The sequence below is a fragment of the Alosa alosa genome, chromosome 2, assembly GCF_017589495.1.
Source record: "Alosa alosa isolate M-15738 ecotype Scorff River chromosome 2, AALO_Geno_1.1, whole genome shotgun sequence".
Taxonomy (NCBI): Eukaryota; Metazoa; Chordata; class Actinopteri; order Clupeiformes; family Clupeidae; genus Alosa; species Alosa alosa.
In genome coordinates, this window is record NC_063190.1 from 33,844,862 (window position 1) to 33,864,394 (window position 19,533).

General features: G+C 47.5%; 1 protein-coding gene across 1 annotated transcript in view; it reads right to left on the minus strand.

Moving 5' to 3' along the window:
* cnksr2b (connector enhancer of kinase suppressor of Ras 2b) overlaps nt 1–19,533 on the minus strand; it is a 41,363-nt gene that overhangs the window by 13,085 nt on the left and 8,745 nt on the right. The window contains 15 exon segments of the mRNA XM_048229838.1: nt 925–948; nt 950–1,035; nt 2,859–2,926; nt 6,558–6,629; nt 6,945–7,018; nt 7,797–7,972; nt 8,802–8,850; nt 10,245–10,450; nt 12,217–12,306; nt 13,271–13,470; nt 13,704–13,751; nt 14,463–14,596; nt 15,931–16,077; nt 16,885–16,953; nt 17,800–17,859. Coding sequence (XP_048085795.1) covers nt 925–948; nt 950–1,035; nt 2,859–2,926; nt 6,558–6,629; nt 6,945–7,018; nt 7,797–7,972; nt 8,802–8,850; nt 10,245–10,450; nt 12,217–12,306; nt 13,271–13,470; nt 13,704–13,751; nt 14,463–14,596; nt 15,931–16,077; nt 16,885–16,953; nt 17,800–17,859 — 1,503 coding nt within the window.

The following is a 19,533-nucleotide window of genomic DNA, read 5'->3' on the forward strand; positions in this document are numbered from 1 at the left end:
AATCAACAGCAGACAGGGAACTGCATCACTGGGTTCTACAAAGAGTCCTTCAGAGTTCTACAGAGGATTCTACAGAATATCACCTGACTTGGCAGGTCTGATCTCCCAGAGGTACAATAGATAAAGCATCTCAGCTTCAAGTCACTCACATACACACATGCACACACACACGCATGCACGCACACAAACACACACGCACGCATGCACACACAGGAGTGGGATTAAAGCACCTCTCTCATTTCTCGGTCTACTCATTAAATTAAGGGGCGCCTGGACTCTAGGATGCGTTTTATTGTTCATCACACATATATACACACACAAACACACACACACACACACACAAACACACACACACACACCTTACTCACATTAATGAACACACATATTGTATGCATACACACATGCTCACACCCACACTTACTAATCTCCAGGGGCTACATAATTAATGTGTCCTTCAACTGCAAACTCCTCTCCTCTCAAACACACATACACACACACGAAGACGCATGCACACACTCTTTTAATATTATTCACTCTGGTTTCTCTTTCTCAATCCTTTATTCTGAGTTTCTTTCTATTTCTTTCTGTTTCACACACTGTGTGTGTGTGTGTGTGTGTGTGTGTGTGTGTGCAGCAGGTCAGTCCTTCCCTGCGGTCTGTGCTTGTTAACACAGCCAGCCATCCATCCACACACCTGTACCTGCCAACCACGCCACACACACACACACACACACACAAACTCTCCCCAGACAATAGGGGCACAAGCAAACGGGTACATTCACTTGCAGTAGAGTCAGCACATAAACACTAAACAATCATATAAAAACATTTACAAACACTCATACTGTACAATAACACACACACACACACACACTGCACACAACACACACACACACACCACACACCACACACACACAGACTTACTGAGGCGGGGTGAGGGTATGTCGTGGGGAAGGGGGTGGGGAGGGCTGTCCTGTTTTGGGGCCTGGCTGACATCAGCCCTCCCTCCTCATTGATCACTCTCAAACCAGTAGTCTACACACACACACACACACACACACCACAATGACATCCCATGAGGGCATTGTTTCAGCCTTGAATAGTTTTATTAGCAGCAATAACTGAGTTGTGTAATCTGCATAAAATCATAAACTCCAAACTTCAACATTACTGAGGATTAATGGCCCTCGCTGATGTTCTGGGCTACATGGATAAGGAGATTCATAAACAAAATCACAAACATAATCACAGTGTCGCTTGTTAAAATACTACGACTTAGTGGATTACAAACTGGAGTACAAACTACTGGTATTGGCTAAGGCAAGTTGGTTTATGCAGTACATTGATACACATTGGTAATATTTAGCTTTCTTTTGGGATTTCTAATGAAAGGCAGGGTAAGGCGATTTATCACTTAAACATTCAAGATCAAATGTATATATTACAAGTGGATCCAGTGCATACAGTGCTTATCCCTGTGACACTCTAATTCCAAGACCTAACCCTAAATCTAACCTAACCTCACCCCTTACCTAACCCCAACTCTAACCCACCCCTAACCTAACCCCTACCTATCCCTAACCCTTACCCTAACCCCAACCCTAACCCCTACCAACCTTATCCTAACCCCAACCCAACCCTAACCCTTACCCAACCCTTACCTAACCCACCCCTAACCCTTACCTAACCCCAACCCTAACCCACCCCTACCCCTACCCTAACGGTGCATATCCCAGGCTGTGACACCCTAACCCTTACCCAACCCTCACCTAACCCTTACCTAACCCTCAACTAACCCTCACCTAACCTAACCCTCACCCCTCACCTAACCCCGAGACCCAGCCCACTGTGTGGCAGCATCAGCTGCTCCTGGTAACACAGTAGCCTGCAGTGGTGGACGCTAATGGCCCTGTTCAGTGTAGTGTGAAAGATGAGCCCTTTTTGGGAGCATTGTTTGGAGCCAGTGAATATTTCAGCAGCAGCCCAAGCACTGCTCTATTGATTGGGCAGAGCCTCAGGGAACAGACTAGCCATGGATGGCAGCATGCAAGGGTGCGTGTGTGCGTGTGTGTGTGCGTGTGTTTGTGTGTGTGTGTGCATGTGTCATGGAGTGGCACATGACATGGGTGATGGGGTGGGGGATCCATGGCCATGTCTTTTGGCCCAACCAACTGGCCAGTTGTGTGTGTGTGTGTGTGTGTGTCCTCTCCTCTATACAGTACAAGACTATGGCATATGACAGGGGGTGTGACCACAATGGGATGGGGGGGTCCATGGCCATGCCTTTTGACCAAACCAACTGGCCAGTGTGTGTGTGTGCGTGTGTGGCTTCCGTGCGACTCTTTATTAGAACATACAGTTTTTTATTAACATGGTATCAGCAGCAAGCTCAATGCTCACGGGCACGGAATAATTGATCTGGCAGTCTCAGTCAAGCATGTGTGTGTGTGTGTGTGTGTGAGAGTGTGTGTGTGTGTGTGTGTGTGTGTGTGTGTGTGTGTGTGAGAGTGTGTGTGTGACTGTTGAGAGGATGAAAGGGATTGAGTGAATTTATGTTTGGTATATGTGTATGTGTGTGTGTGTGTGTGTGTGCATTCTCTCTGTTTGCCAGTGGATATGCAGTAAACACCATGTGACAGGGACTACAGGCCCACACATGCATGTGTATGTGTGTGTGTGTGTGTGTATCTGTGTTTAGCTTTATCTCAGTTAATTGTGCATTCATGTGCATTGAAATATGTTTCCATAACTATGTGTGTGTGCATGTGCATGTGTGTGTGTGTGTGTGTGTGTGGGCGTATGCGTGCGTTCTGGTGTGTGTGCGTGCGTGCGTGCGTGCGTGGGCATGTGTGTCGTACCATGATCTTGCCGCATGCGTTCCAGCTCTGTGTGTAATGTGGTGGCGATGCTCAGTCGACTGACCCACCTAAAAGTGACGCAAGAAAACAACACACACGTTACACAGACCTCTCTTTCATGTGTAAGAACTTCTGCCATCTAGTGTTTAGGGATTATATTGCAACCTAATAGAACTACGGTAGCCGTCACACATACAATAACACCCAATTCACACCAAAGATCCGCGTCGAGACGAAACCGCCGCAGAAGGAGTTGCAGCGGTGTGAATTAAATGGTGCACGTCGTTGCCAGCTGTTGCAAGCCGTCGCAAAGCATTTAACGTTACCGTATCTAGTCGCAGCTCATCTCGTTGCCAATCTACCTAGATGATGACCCTAGTTCCGGACTCCTAAATAGGTGTCAAAACATAAACGTTTCTCTTTTGTCTCTTTTGTGTGTGATGCCAATAAAACACACTTTCGGACATGGAATAAATAATTTAATTTTGCTTGTTAACCGAGCTAGTTAGCTAACGTTAGCACAGTAAACTGAAAGTGAATGGGAATGGCTAGTGATGTTAGCTAGCTAGGTAGCAGCTAAGGACTTTGGTTAAACTTGTACATTGTTGCAAACTAACCTGAAATAAGATACATTCTGCAACTTTGTGGTTGTCTGCTAGTTCAGCAAAACTATGGTTAGTTTATCAACTGTCTCTGGGTCTAGAGCCTTTGAACAGGTGGCTGTGCACAAGAGCTTTGCTGAGACAGTGACAGATCACGAACAAAGTTATTTTTTCTCTTTATTTGTTTCGTTGGAAAATGCAATGCCAATGTCGGAATGTTGTAGTAGGAGTAGGTTGTAGAAAATGGGTTCATAACTTACATCGCTGAATGTAGGGAAATTCAGCAGATGAATGGAAGAAAGTTTTTCTTTGCATGCCAAAGACGGCGCTGTATTTCACAAATGTCCCTAGCTGGTCTCCGTTATTTTAAAATGCCGCACTTAGATGGAGCGTTTATAAATGCTATGTATATGCCGATTTCTAAGCCCATAGGTATGCTTCGAATTGGTGGTGGTGCTAATTAAACATGAATGAGGCCACATTTATGAATGGGAAATGTTAATATACAGTAGCTACAAACAACTGAAAACGTTCCACACTGTCCCTTTAAAACAATGAAAGGATGGAGGGAACATAGCAAAGCTTGGAGTTATTTCAGATAGGCAACAACGAGGTAGGCAAAATTGTGGTGCTTGTCAAAACCTTAGGCTGATGTTAAAGCGCACACAATGTTTAAAGCCATACAAAGCCGTACTTGTGGAGGGAAAATTCCAATATGCGTTCAATGCAAAATAGGAAAGACAAAAGCGCGAGTATACAAAGTAATTTGCGCTGGAGTGCAAGATAGAGCCCCATGTGTCAATACAGCAACCATATAATATATCTATAAATACTTATCTATAATGTGGTTCTGAATCAGCCCTAATATGGTTCTGATCCGGCCCTAATATGGTTCTGATCTGGCCCTAATGGGGTTCTGATTTGTCCCTAATATGGCTCTGATCCGGCACTAATATGGTTCTGATCCGGCTCTAATATGGTTCTGATCCGGCCCTAATGTGGTTCTGATCTGGCTGTAATGTGGGTCTGATGCGGTTCTGATCTGGTCTGACTTGGCTCTGATCTGCTGATAGGACCATCGGGGATGGTGTTGCTCCAGAGTTAAATGGTTATCAGTGAACTCTTGAGCAGTAAAAGCCTCTGCATGCTGATGTGTGTACTGCACGTATGAGATGAAAACTGTGCACTGGCGCCACTCTGTGTGATAGATAGACAGATAGATAGATAGATACTTTATTGATCCCCAGGGGAAATTCAAGGTCACAGTAGCATACATACATAAAAGTATATAATATAAAAAACACAACTAAGCAATGATGTGTGTACGTATGAGATGAAAACTGTGCACTGGCGCCTCTCTGTGTGATGATGTGCCGCTTGATCCACTGCTCAATCAGGTTAGCGTCTGCGCTTCACGCCCTCTGCACACACTTCAGATCTCCACGTCATGCTCCTCCGGCTCTTACGCAACCCAGCTCGGCTGATTTGTCCTCGTTATGCTAAACGCCGCGCCTGCCCTGCAGACACAGGACCCCTCTCGCCCTCGCTAACAACAGGACCCCTCTCACCCTCGCTAACAACAGGACCCCTCTCGCCCTTGCTAACAACAGGACCCCTCTCACCCTCTCGCCCTCGCTAACAACAGGACCCCTCTCACCCTCTCACCACGGCAGTCATCAGCATATGGAAACAAAACGCCGTCAAACTGAACACCTCTGGCGGTGGTTGACTGGATAAGATCAGAACCAGATTGGGACTAGATCAGGACTAGATCGGGACTAGATCAGAACTAGATGGGGACCATCGGGACTAGATCAGAACTAGATGGGGACTAGACTAGATGGGGACTAGACTAGATGGGGACTAGACTAGATGGGGACTAGACTAGATCGGGACTAGTTTGGGACTAGACTAGATCAGGACTAGACTAGATCAGGACTAGATCGGGACTAGTTTGGGACTAGACTAGATCGGGACTAGTTTGGGACTAGACTAGATCAGGACTAGACTAGATCGGGACTAGATCAGAACTAGATGGGGACTAGACTAGATGGGGACTAAACTAGATCGGGACTAGATCAGAACTAGATGGGGACTAAACTAGATCGGGACTAGATCAGAACTAGATGGGGACTAGACTAGATCGGGACTAGATCAGAACTAGATGGGGACCCTCGCTAACAACAGGACCCCTCTCACCCTCACTAACAACAGGACCCCTCTCATCCTCGCTAACAACAGGACCCCTCTCACCTTCTCATCCTCGCTAACAACACAACAGGACCCCTCTCACCCTCGCTAACAACACAACAGGACCCCTCAACAGGACCCTTCTCACCCTCAACAATAGGACCCTCTCACCTTCTCATCCTGCTAACAACACCCTCCCCTAACAATAGGACCCCTCTCACCCTCGCTAACAACACAACAGGACCCCTCTCACCCTCGCTAACAACAGGACCCCACTCGCCCTCTCGCCCTCCTGCTAACAACACAACAGGACCCCTCTCACCCTCGCTAACAACACAACAGGACCCCTCTCGGCCTCGCTAACAACAGGACCCCTCTCGCTCTCGCTAACAACAGGACCCCTCTCACCCCTCTCACCCTCTCGCCCTCGCTAACAACAGGACCCCTCTCACCCTCTCACCCTCGCTAACAACACAACAGGACCCCTCTCACCCTCGCTAACAACACAACAGGACCCCTCTCACCCTCGCTAACAACAGGACCCCTCTCACCCTCTCTAACAACAGGACCCCTCTCGCCCTCGCTAACAACAGGACCCCTCTCGCCCTCGCTAACAACAGCTCACGGCAGTCATCAGCATATGGAAACAAAACGCCATCCAACTGAACACCTCTGGCGGTGGTTGACTGGATAAGATCAGACCCAGATTGGGACTAGATCAGGACTAGATCGGGACTAGATCAGAACTAGATGGGGACTAGACTAGATGGGGACTAAACTAGATCGGGACTAGATCGGGACTAGACTAGATCAGGACTAGACTAGATCGGGACTAGTTTGGGACTAGACTAGATCGGGACTAGATCAGATCGGGGATGCGATGAAGCTCCGCTTTGACGATTCTCACCTGGTCATGTCATCCACACTGTCTGCGGCAAAGTAGAAACTTTTAATCTTTGGATGGCAGGCCTTGAATGCACTGGAAAACACACACACACACCATCAGTATATATACACACCATGCCATGATCAACAGTGAGACATTATCAACACGGGTATGTAAATATATGTATATGTCTACTGTATATTAGGTTTAAAGGATATTTAGGATGTCCTACCTATGTGTTTGATTGCTACAGTAAATAAGAGTTTAGAGAATGTCCGCCCTATGTGTTTGTGCCACCTGTCTTACAGCCCTATCACACAACGCATGCCACTGCGGCAGAGTGTGATATTTATAAAGAACATCTCCCAGACGAGGATGAGTGATGTAAATAAGGTTTGAGACACTCACTACTTCTTGCGGCACTCATTGGCGCGGTCGATCTTAAACTCGGAGAGGCTGACGAAGCCTTCGGCCTTCTCATCCTGTCAGACACAGAAACAGTCAGTGACACTCGCTTTTCATTTACATGGTTATATTTATGGTATTTGGCAGACCCCTCAGTCCAAAGAGACTTACTGTACAGTGCATGAACACTCAATTAGTTTAAAATAATAGTTTCATAAAGTTGGAAACTTTATGTAAAACCTACATTAAGCATAAATATTTAGTAATAATGAAAACAATATAAATAATAATAACAATGTCAAGTAATAAAAAAAATACTTTTAAAGAAACTCACTGAAGAACAGAAATACATTTTTAAGGCAATATTTAAAATTTCAGCAACGTACCCTCAGGCTACCTCCTGTTTTGAATATCCCACTCCATAATATTTATAATAGCCATGGGCAGCCGTGGCCTACTGGTTAGGGATTCAGCCTTGTAACCAAAGGGTTACCGGTTCGAACCCTGACCAGTAGGAAAAATGTGGGCGGGGGAAGTGGTTGAGCACTGCTCTCCCACGCCCACATCCACGGCTAAAGTGCCCTTGAGCAAGGCACCTAACCCCTCACTGCTCCCTGTGCGCCTGCTGTAGCAGGCAGCTCACTGCTCTGGGTTAGTGTGTGTGCTTTACCTCGCTGTGTGCTGAGTGTGTTTCACTAATTCATGGATTGGGATAAATGCAGAGACCAAATTTCCCTGACGGGATTAAAAGAGTATATATACTTATACTTATATAAGTATTTGGTTATATGTGTATACTATACACATATAACCAAAGGCTGGAAGGGCATGAGCAGTATTGAAGCCCTCTCTCACCTCCTCGTTCATGTACCAGTAGAGGCAGGAGTCCTTGAGGATGAACCAGTACTTCTTCCACTTCTGAGAGAAGTAGCTCTTAGCGTCCTTCTTCTTCCACAGCCAGCCCTCGCAGTCGGCCTGGCCAAGGTCCTTACAGGAGATACGCCGCTTACTGATGGACGACAGAGAGCCCACTAGGGGAGGGGAGAGAGGAGAGTGAAAGAATGAGGAAGAGAGGAGAGGAGGTGGAGAGAGGAGGAGAGGAGAGTGAAAGAGTGAGGAAGAGAGGAGAGGGGAGGAGGTGGAGAGAGGAGGAGAGGAGAGAGGAGGAGAGAGGTGAGAGGAGAGTGATGAAGACAAGAGAGGGGAGGAGGTGGAGAGAGGAGGAGAGGTGGGGAGAGGAGAGAAGAGAAGGGGAGAGAGGAGAGCAGGGAGAGAGGTGAGAGGAGAGTGAAAGAGTGAGGAAGAGAGGAGAGGGGAGGAGGTGGAGAGAGGAGGAAGAGATGAGGTCATGTGGTCACTAATGGACAACACGCATGGCCTTTAGCCACGGCAGCACTAGCCTGTAAACATGCATGGCCTTTAGCCACGGCAGCAGTGGCCTGTAAACACAGCTTAATGGCTGGCCCTTGGCCACAGCTGCAGTCTTCCCCTGCGTAACGTACACTTACAGGACACAAACCTTTACACCTACCATCTCTCTGAGTTCCACAGTATCTCATACCACCTACCATCTCTCTGTGTTCCACAGTACCTCATACCACCTACAGTACCATCTCTCTGAGTTCTATCTGTAATGCCATGCCTGTCATCCCACCCACGTGCCCACATTCAAGTATACAAAGATTGTTTATTTTAACAGCAAGTACACATGGGTTGTTTATCTGAACCACAACTGGCTAAAATGCTTATGCAAATACATATTTATCAAAGGAGCTTTTCTGTTGAAACAGTAGATGGATGAGCATTTCTTTGGTAGCAGAAGGACACTGGGAGGTTTTTGTAAGACTGTGTAAACCTTACCTCTGAGTTTCTTCTTTGACCTTGACAGCAACGATGCCTGATCAAACATCTGCAGCAAAACAGGACGCAAGAGCCAGTCAACAAAACAGCCACAGACACATCCACAGACCCACACAAAACAGCTACAGACACATCCACAGACCCACACAAAACAGCCATAGACCCACACCGACCCACACAAAACAGCCACAGACACATCCACAGACCCACACAAAACAGCCACAGACCCACACAAAACAGCCACAGACACATCCACAGACCCACACAAAACAGCCACAGACCCACACAAAACAGCCACAGACACATCCACAGACCCACAAAAACAGCCACAGACCCACACAAAACAGCCACAGACACATCCACAGAGCCACACAAAACAGCCACAGAGCCACACAAAACAGCCACAGACACAGCCACAGACCCACACAAAACAGCCACAGAGCCACACAAAACAGCCACAGACACATCCACAGAGCCACACAAAACAGCCACAGACACATCCACAGACCCACACAAAACAGCCACAGACACATCCACAGAGCCACACAAAACAGCCACAGAGCCACACAAAACAGCCACAGACACAGCCACAGACCCACACAAAACAGCCACAGACCCACACAAAACAGCCACAGACACAGCCACAGACCCACACAAAACAGCCACAGACACATCCACAGAGCCACACAAAACAGCCACAGACACATCCACAGAGCCACACAAAAGACACAGCCACAGACCCACAAAACAGCCACAGACCCACAAAAACAGCCACAGACACATCCACAGAGCCACAGACACATCCACAGAGCCACACAAAACAGCCACAGACACAGCCACAGACCCACACAAAACAGCCACAGAGCCACACAAAACAGCCACAGACACATCCACAGAGCCACACAAAACAGCCACAGACACATCCACAGACCCACACAAAACAGCCACAGACACATCCACAGAGCCACACAAAACAGCCACAGAGCCACACAAAACAGCCACAGACACAGCCACAGACCCACACAAAACAGCCACAGACCCACACAAAACAGCCACAGACACATCCACAGAGCCACACAAAACAGACACAGCCACAGACCCACACAAAACAGCCACAGACACAGCCACAGACCCACACAAAACAGCCACAGACACATCCACAGAGCCACACAAAACAGCCACAGACACATCCACAGAGCCACACAAAACAGCTGGACTGTATTTCCACGCTTTTCATTGCATGGAACTGGACATAGACAGCACATCGCAAAAGTAAAGCTATATTCTATGGAATGGAAATGTACAAAATGGAGATTTGCTCTAAATAAATGAATTGCTTACACTTTTTTAGAACTACTAGAAGGACAAATGAATAAAGACAGAGGCGGGGTTAAATACGTCACTCACGTGGTGAGCAGAGGCGGGGTTAAATATGTCACTCACGTGGTGAAGGGATGCAGACTCAGATGTGGGCGTGGCCAAAGTGTCCTGTCGCATCATGTCCATCTGGAGGGCGGGAACTAACGCATAGTGGGAGGGGCTTCCACCCTTCTCATTCTTCTTGCGGCTCCGCCTACTGCTGCTGCGGCCAATCAGATACTCCTCAGGTGTAGGCTTGTCCTCGCTGACGTAACGCAGCAGGGAGTTCTCTGAAGGCGGGGGAGTGGAGAACAACGCCACAGGTATGAACACCTGTAGTCTCTGCAGGTATGAACACCTGTGAACTAACTACAGGTATGAACACCTGTGAACAAACTACAGGTAAGAAAACCTGTAACCTCTGCAGGTATGAACACCTGTGAACTGACTACAGGTAAGAACACCTGTTACCTCTGCAGGTTAAAACACCTGTAAACTGCAGGTATGAACACCTGTAAACTGCAGGTATGAACACCTGTGAAGTAACTAAAGGTGAGAACACCTGTGAGCTCTAACTGCCGGTACGGTACGTTAAAGCACGGACACTGGTCTGGAACTCTAACTGCCGGTATGGACACTAGTGAACTCTAACTGCAACTAGTGAACTCTGACCTGGCTACAGGTAAAAACACCTGATAACTTGTGACTGCAGAGATTACTGCCAAACCTGCCCTGATGTGTCATATAGTTGTTCGGAGTCAATGGCTCTCTGACAAGGCTGCAAGAGCCCCCGTGGTCAAAAGTGTTATCGATGATTGCGCTGGTGAATAACAAGTCTCTGGTGTGTAAATGAAAATAATGGTAGCAATTTTTTTCAATTGAAATGTTTGTAACAAAATTTCATACAATTCATAAATGCATCATTGCTTGACAGTGTACTGGATATAACTGGAACAGATACTTAAAAAGACTACATATCCCAGATACCCTTTCTCTGAAATACACTGATCCTGGAATGGACAAAACTTAAGAAGACTACATTTCCCAAATACCCTTTCTCTGAAATACACTGATTCTGGAATGGATCTGGGCCAGGTCTGGTCAGGGTCCGGACCTGGTCTATCCCAGATTAGGCGTCTCAATGCCTGATGTAGTCCACTGGGAGCTTGTCTGGCGACCTTCGGCCTCTGTCTGCTGTGCGTGACTGATCTGCACTCTGGCGTGGGGCTAACTGAGTAAAGACATTGATTGGCATTGAGTGTAAAACCCAACACTGCACATGTCTGACTGGGAACACCGCAGCCTGTCTCACATACATATCAATGTAAACACCACAACCTGTCTCACATACATATCAATGTAAACACCACAGCCTGTCTCACATACATATAACTATAAACAGCCTGTCTCACATACATATACAGTAACTAAACATCACAGCCTGTCTCACATACATATATAAATGTAAACATCACAGCCTGTCTCACATACATATAATTATTAACACCACAGCCTGTCTCACATACATATATAAATGTAAACACACAGGATGCTCAAGCATGTGTCTGCAACTGAAAACCAAATCAGCAGCAACAGCAGCAACACAAAAACACAGGAAGCCTGTCTCCCACTCTGGCTGTCACTGGACCTGCCGCCAGCCAATCAGGTGGCAGTGAGCAGGGAAGACCCCACCCATTTAGAGTTGCTATGGCAATGGAATACCTACAGATAGAGAAAAAGAAGCGAGACGAGCCGGAGGATAAACGGAGGGAGAGAGGGATGAAGAGAGATAGACAGAGAGGAGAGGATAGAGAGAGAGAGAGGAAGGGATAGAGAGAGAGGGGGGGCTGGGAAGGTGTGTGTGTTTGGAGGGGTGGGTGGGGGTGGGGTGTTCTGGGAAGCTGAGATAGCAGTGTGATCTGTCAGTGACAATCAGCATCTCAGCTTGATCTTATCACAAGAGAGAGTTCAGTTTGAGACCCCTTTGATTTCGCTCTCCTCTCTCTCTCCTCTCTCTCTCTCTCTCTCTCTCTCTCTCTCTCTGTCCATCACCCACCTCGTCTAAACTCTCTCTTCAGCAGCGCGGGGTCTTCATAATCTCCCCCCCAGTTACACTCCACTGGCATGGAGATGGGCCGGAGCCGGCCTGAAACCACACAGACACGTGAGCACACACACACACACACACGCACACGTGCACACAAATGCACGAGCACACATACACATACACACACACACACACGTGCACTCAAATGCACGAGCACACACATACACACACACACGGACACATACACACACATGCACAAATGCACACACACAGACACACACACATACACACATATGTTTGCCATCCGAGCCAGTAGGCAACCAACTGTATCCTATCACAAAGTTAATGAATCATTACGCTGGTCAAACATTAGCTCCCGCTGATTCCAGTCCCGATCATTACGGATCCTGCTTTACTACTTAATATGCATCAGGCTGTAATTACAACCCAAGTTTAAGAGATAGAATTGTATTAACCTGATTTTTTACAGAGCATTGAGGAGAGGGGGGATTTTACTGGGGGGTGGGGACGTCTAATAGCTCCCAGTCTAGGGGTTCACAGTGTGTGTGTGTGTGTGATTGTTTGCAGTCTAGGGGCTCACAGTGAGTGCGTGTGTGTGTGTGGGTGTGTTTGTGTGTGTGTGTGTGTGTGTGTGTGATAGTTTGGGGGCCCACAGTGTCTGTGTGTTTATAGAGATTAGTGGGAAAGAACAGTAAGAGCAGTCAAAGAAGCAAGCACATAATAAACATAATAATTGTAATAATCATAATAAACACAATAATCACAATAATTATAATAATCATAATAAACATAATACAAATACTAATTATAATAAACAAATGCAAACAATCAGACTCAATCAAACTCCAAAGGGATGGCAGAGAACTCAAATATACTCTCACACATGAACACGGCACAGACAGGCAGACAGGCAGACAGACAGGAGGGCACTAGGACCCAGCGGGGCATGGCGTGGGCAGAGAGAGGGCACTAGGGCCCAGCGTGGCGTGGCGTGGCAGAGAGAGGGCACTAGGGCCCAGCGGCGCGTGGCATGGTGGTCTACCATAGGTGGGCGTGCTGTCCCTGCGTGCGTGCGGCGGCGCCTGGTTCTGGTCGTACTCGTAGCAGTACAGAACCGCGTCCTCCTCCAGCAGCGGGAACCGGCGACGGCACTCCTGGTCCAGGAACGAGTTGGGCGAGTCCGAGCCCTTAGCAACCGGGTTGCCATGCTGCTCAATGCCCGGGATGGTCGCCACCTCCTCTCTATGGCAACGGGAAGGACACAGGTCAGTGAAACACAGGTGTGAGTGTTTGTGTGGCTGTTTGTCTATGTGAACTTGTGTGTGTGTGCGTGTTTGCCTGTGTGTAAGAATGTGAGTGTGTGTGCGTGTGTATGTCTGAGTGTGTGTGTGTGTGTGTTTGTGTATGTGTGTGGGTGTCTATGTGTGAGTGCATGTGTGTGTGTGTGTGTATGTGTTTTTTTTGTGTGTGTGTACCTGGGTGTGTACTGCTGATCCAGGAGAGGGAGGATGTTATCATATTCTCTGTAAGGCAAGATTGCAGCTACCGTCATCAGGATCTGACTGGTATACGTTCCCTCACACACTGGCTCAACACTCCCCAAGACCCAACAGCATTCACACACACTCACTCACACACAGACCGTCGGAGCCAGTATGGGAGCCTGATCTGTATATGCATGGCAGGACAGGGTCCGGTTCGCCCTGTCGGGACTTATTTTTTGATAATGACCGGCGTGGTATACATTATCCCTTACGCATCACATAGAGCCCCACTCCTGACTAAGCAGCACATACTTCACCTCTGATATAACACACAGATGCATTCACTCAGACTAAACACGTCTAACCCTTCAGATGTTACAACGCACAAATACAGGCAGAGGAACTATGTCCCACACGTATACAGGAACCAGGTCCCACACAGATACAGCAGAGGAACCAGGTCCCACACAGATACAGGCAGAGGAACCATGGGTTGAGTACCTGGGTTTGTACGGTTCCTCTGGTGAGGGATGTGTGTGTGTGTGTGTGTGTGTACCTAGGCTTGTACAGTTCCTCTGGTGGCGGGGGATGTATGTGTGTGTGTGTGTGTGTGTGTGTGTGTGTGTGTGTGTGTGTGTGTGTGTGTACCTGGGCTTGTACGGTTCCTCTGGTGGCGGGGGATGTGTGTGTGTGTGTGTGTGTGTGTGTGTGTGTGTATTTGTGTGTGTGTGTGTGTGTGTGTGTGTGTACCTGGGCTTGTACGGCTCCTCTGGTGGCGGGGGGATAAACAGGTCCTGCAGGGCGCAGCTGTTGCGTCTGGACGGCGTGCTCAGAGTACTAGAGGGCGTGGCCACACTGCTGCTGGGACTGGGCGGGATGATGGGCTAACAACCAATCAGAGCAAACAATCAAATCAACAACACCATCAATAACCAATCAGCAGCCTTGAGGGACCAACTCAAATACCACTGATTTGTGCTACACAATTCAACATGACCGAAATTTGACCAGTCAGTTAACCTGCTCTTCAACTGCAATCAATCACACTGACCCACTATTAGTGTTCCACACAAAAGCCACTCTTTGCTTATCAGGCACATAGATCATCTTTCACCCTCTAAAGGTCCTCCTGTCTAAGAGGGTCTCCACATGCAGCGTGGGTCCATGGCGGGGGATGTGTGTGTGTGTGTGTGTCTCCACATGCTGCCCATGTCTCTGGGCTCCCCGAGCACGCAGCGTGGGTCCAGGACACCCGGAAGATCATCCATCAATAATTCATTAATCTCATTGATTAGCACATTAATGTTTAACCATCAGCAGCTGGCCCAGAAGTGAATTCCCTGAGAAGTGAGATAGACAGGAGCTGTCACTCCCACAACAAGCTGTCATTCATTCATCCTAAAGCTGTTTAAACCACAACAACAACAACAACAACATCAACAACAACAACATCAACATCACTGAGAGGATAATTAACGTTAAATGTCTGATGATTAGGGGCATGTAGAAGGACAATAACAGAGGACAGAGAGGAGAGGATGAGAGGAGGAGGAGAGGAGGAGGAGAGGAAGAGAGGAGGAGGAGAGGAAGAGAGGAGGAGGAGAGGGAGAGTAAGAAGAGAGGAGAAAAGAAGACAAGGGACAAGGACGGAGGAGAGAAGGAGAGGAAAGAGGTGGAGAGGGAGGAGAGGAGAGGGGGAGAGGGCAGAGGAGGAGAGGGAAGAGGGGAAGAGAGGAGAGGATTAGAGAGGAGAGGATGGCAGGATGAGAGAGGAGAAGAGGCAAAAGAGGAGGAGAGCAGAAATAGGCTGAGATTTGTGATGCGCTCCAGTTGGTCAAGGCCCTGGGGAGAGACACACACCACTTAAACCTGTGTGTGTGTGTGTGTGTGTGTGTGTGTGTGTGTGTGTGTGTGTGTGTGTGTGTGTGTGTGTGGGGGCTGCTTGTAAGACATTCTAGGAGGCCACGGGGCTTAAGTGTATAGCCAATTCACACATGCCTTTTTATCACCTCTCAAATCTATTCATATCTGCACTAGCGGGCACACTCTCACACTGACACACGCTGGCTCTCTCAAACACAAGCACACATGATTTCCAAACACATTCTCTCTTTTGCGCAAACACACATACACACACACACACACATACACACATACACACACATCCCTCACCAGAGGAATCGTACAAGCCCAGGTACACACACACACACACACACACCTGCAGGGCGAGGGGTTTCCACCTCATGTTCTTGAGTAGAGCGGGTGCCGAGGTGAGCGTGCTCTGGGGTCTCTTCTTCAGCGTGAGTGACACGCCCCCAGAGTCCCCACGCAGCATACTCACCAGGTTCTTCAGCTGCCAGCCCACCTACACACACACACACACACACACACACACACACACACACACACAGAGGGATACACACACACAGACACACACACACACAGACACACACACACACACACACACACAGAGGGATACACACACACACACACAGACACACACACACACACACACACACACACAGAGGGATACACACACAGACACACACACACACACACACACACATACACACACACACACACACACACACACACACACACACACACACACACATCACACACACACACACAGAGGGATACACACACACACACACACACACACACACACATACACACACACACACAGAAATATGTGCATCTCTGATTATTCTGGTATCTACTGCTCACAATTTGGATAGGGACACAAATACAAAGATGGTAAACATCACTAACATATCACAATAATAATAATAATAATAATAATAATAATAATAATAATAGTAATAATAGGAATAAAAGAAATATACAGTACAATCACATGTATAGATCTGATCTGATCTGAGTTCCCATCTATGGGCAATTTCTGAGCGAGTGTTAGTGAACTTCATATTGTATGTGATACATAATGATGGTGATGTTGCAGCCTTTTCCACTGGATGGTTGATAATATGATTGGCTCAGCTGAGATAGGGCTGTATGTGTGTGTGTGTGTGTGTGTGTGTGTGTTTGTGTGTGTGTGTGTGTGAAAGCGAAAGCGCAGTGCAAAGTGCGGTGTGTGTGTGTGTGTGTGTGTGTATGTGTGTGAGTGTGTGTGTGTGTGTGTGTGTGTGTGTATATATGTGTGTGTTCTCACCACTGTTTGGTGGTTGACCTGGATAACTTCATCTCCAGCGTGGATCTTTTTACAACGGTCCGCCAGGGACTGCAAGCCAAACAGAAGGAACAGAGGGGACAGGGAGAAAAAGAGAGAGAGGGAGAGAGAGAGAGGAGGAGAGAGATGGAGAGAGGAAGATGGAGAGAGGAGGAGGAGAGAAAAAAGAGAAATTACCCACGGCCTGATACACCTTCTCTTGGCGGTGAGTGCTTTTATCGCTCTGAATGGATGTAGCGTGACTGCCTAGCTACCATGTCAGAATCACTAAGAGAAAGCAAAACCGAGAGAGAGAGAGAGAGAGAGGGAGGGAGAAAGAGAGAAACAGAGAAAGCAAGAGGTGAAAGACAGAGCAAGGAAGAACAAAGACAGAGAGAGAGAGAAAGAGAGAGAGAAGGGAAAAGAAACACTGAGAGCAGCTGATAGAGAGAGAGAGAGGTGGAGAGAGAGAGAGAGAGGTGGAGAGAGAGAGAGGTTGATAGAGAGAGAGAGATGGAGAGAGAGCACAGCTGATAGAGAGAGGTGGAGAGAGAGAGAGGTTGATAGAGAGAGAGAGGTTGATAAAGAGAGAGAGGTTGATAGAGAGAGAGAGGTGGAGAGAGAGAGAGGTTGATAGATAGAGAGAGGTGGAGAGAGAGCGCAGCTGATAAAGAGAGAGAGAGAGAGGTTGATAGAGAGAGAGAGGTTGATAAAGAGAGAGAGGTTGATAGAGAGAGAGAGGTGGAGAGAGAGAGAGGTTGATAGAGAGAGAGAGGTGGAGAGAGAGAACAGCTAATAAAGAGAGAGAGAGAGGTTGATAGAGAGAGAGAGGTGGAGAGAGAGAGAGGTGGAGAGAGAGAGGTTGATAGAGAGAGAGAGGTAGAGAGAGAGAGCAGGCGTATGTGTCCTGACACTCACCCCCTCTGTGGTGCCGGTGATGACGTGTAGACCGTCGTACGTGGATTTGATGTACATGCCCTGCAGACAAAACACACACACACACACACACACACACACACACACTCTTTAAGTGTCATAGTCTGAAAATATCTCAAATACATTAAAGACTCACACGAAAAAATACACACAGGCAATACAAGATATATTGACATTACACACACACACACACACACACACACACACATGCACACACATCGCACACACACACACACACACACCTGCCTGTCTGTCCTTATGTGAGTTCATCTCCTCTCCTCAGCTTGACTGAGCCAGAGCAGGGAAGAGATGTCAGCTCAGATGGTGTGGTGAGATACACACACAGCATAGCAATGTGGATGTGTGATTGTGTGTCGTGTGTGTGTGTGTGTGTGTGTGTGTGTGTGTGTGTGTGTGTGTGTGTGTGTGTGTGTGTGTGTGTGTGTGTGTCTGTATCTGTGTGTGTGTGAGTGTGTGTGTGTGTGTGTGTGTGTTACTGAGTATTTACATACTGTATAAGCACATGTAAGCATGCATCTCCACATCAATGTAGCAAAACTGCCGACCAAACAGCTGAGATCCCAGATCAGAGATACTGTAATGAGATCCCAGATCAGAGATACTGTAATGAGATCCCAGATCAGAGATGAGATCCCAGATCAGAGAGACTGTAATGAGATCCCAGATCAGAGATACCGTAATAAGATCCCAGATCAGAGATGAGATCTCAGATCAGAGATACTGTAATGAGATCCCAGATCAGAGATACTGTAATGAGATCCCAGATCAGAGATGAGATCCCAGATCAGAGATACTGTAATGAGATCCCAGATCAGAGATACTAAACAGCTGAGATCCCAGATCAGAGATACTTTAATGCAGCTAAGCTGTGACTAACACAGCAGCTCTCTGCTAGCCGGCATGCACTCAACTCTAACCCAAATCTGGCTCTGATCTGGGCCTGCTGTGGCCCAGTTGTGGTCCAGATCGATGTGTGCTGTGCAGAGTCAGCTAGGGAGGGAGAGCTGGATCTTCATTACTACAAGCATTTAACAGCAAGCACATGATCTCTGTACACGTGGGGATGCTTTAAATGTCAGGAGAATCAGTGCATGAACATGAGAGAGAGAGGGAGAGAGAGAGGGAGAGAGAGAGAGAGAGAGATAGATAGAAGGAGAGAGAGAGAGAGAGAGGAAAAGGAGCGCTCAAGACTGAGAGACAGAGACCCAGGCTAGTTAAAGGGCTAAAAGAATAGACAGAAAAAAAGTGAAAAACCAGAGGAGAGGGAGTGTGCGGGAGTGTGTGGGTGAGTGTGTGGGTGTGCTGCCAGGCGGTGCAGAGAGAGGCGTGATCAAGCTTTTAAAAGTGTGGGGTTGGGGATAGGGAAGGAAACAATCCGCCAAATTATAAATAACTCCCTACAGGGACGGTGTAAGTATTTTCTGAGAGGGGGTGCAGACGATATTGGCAGGTGTCTGGGAGTTTCTCCGCCAAAAGGTTTTTGAAATTCTGGTTGCTTAACACACCATTTTAATGCAGTTTGGGAGGGACAGAACAAGCAGCACCCCTCATCTGTGTGGCTTATGTGACATGTAGGCCTACATGATCTACCTGCTATTACTTTACTATTTGACACTAACCTACATGGAGACATATCTCATGTTATCAATGAAGAAAACATTTCAGAAATGATGTTTTGTGCAAATGGGTTAGCAG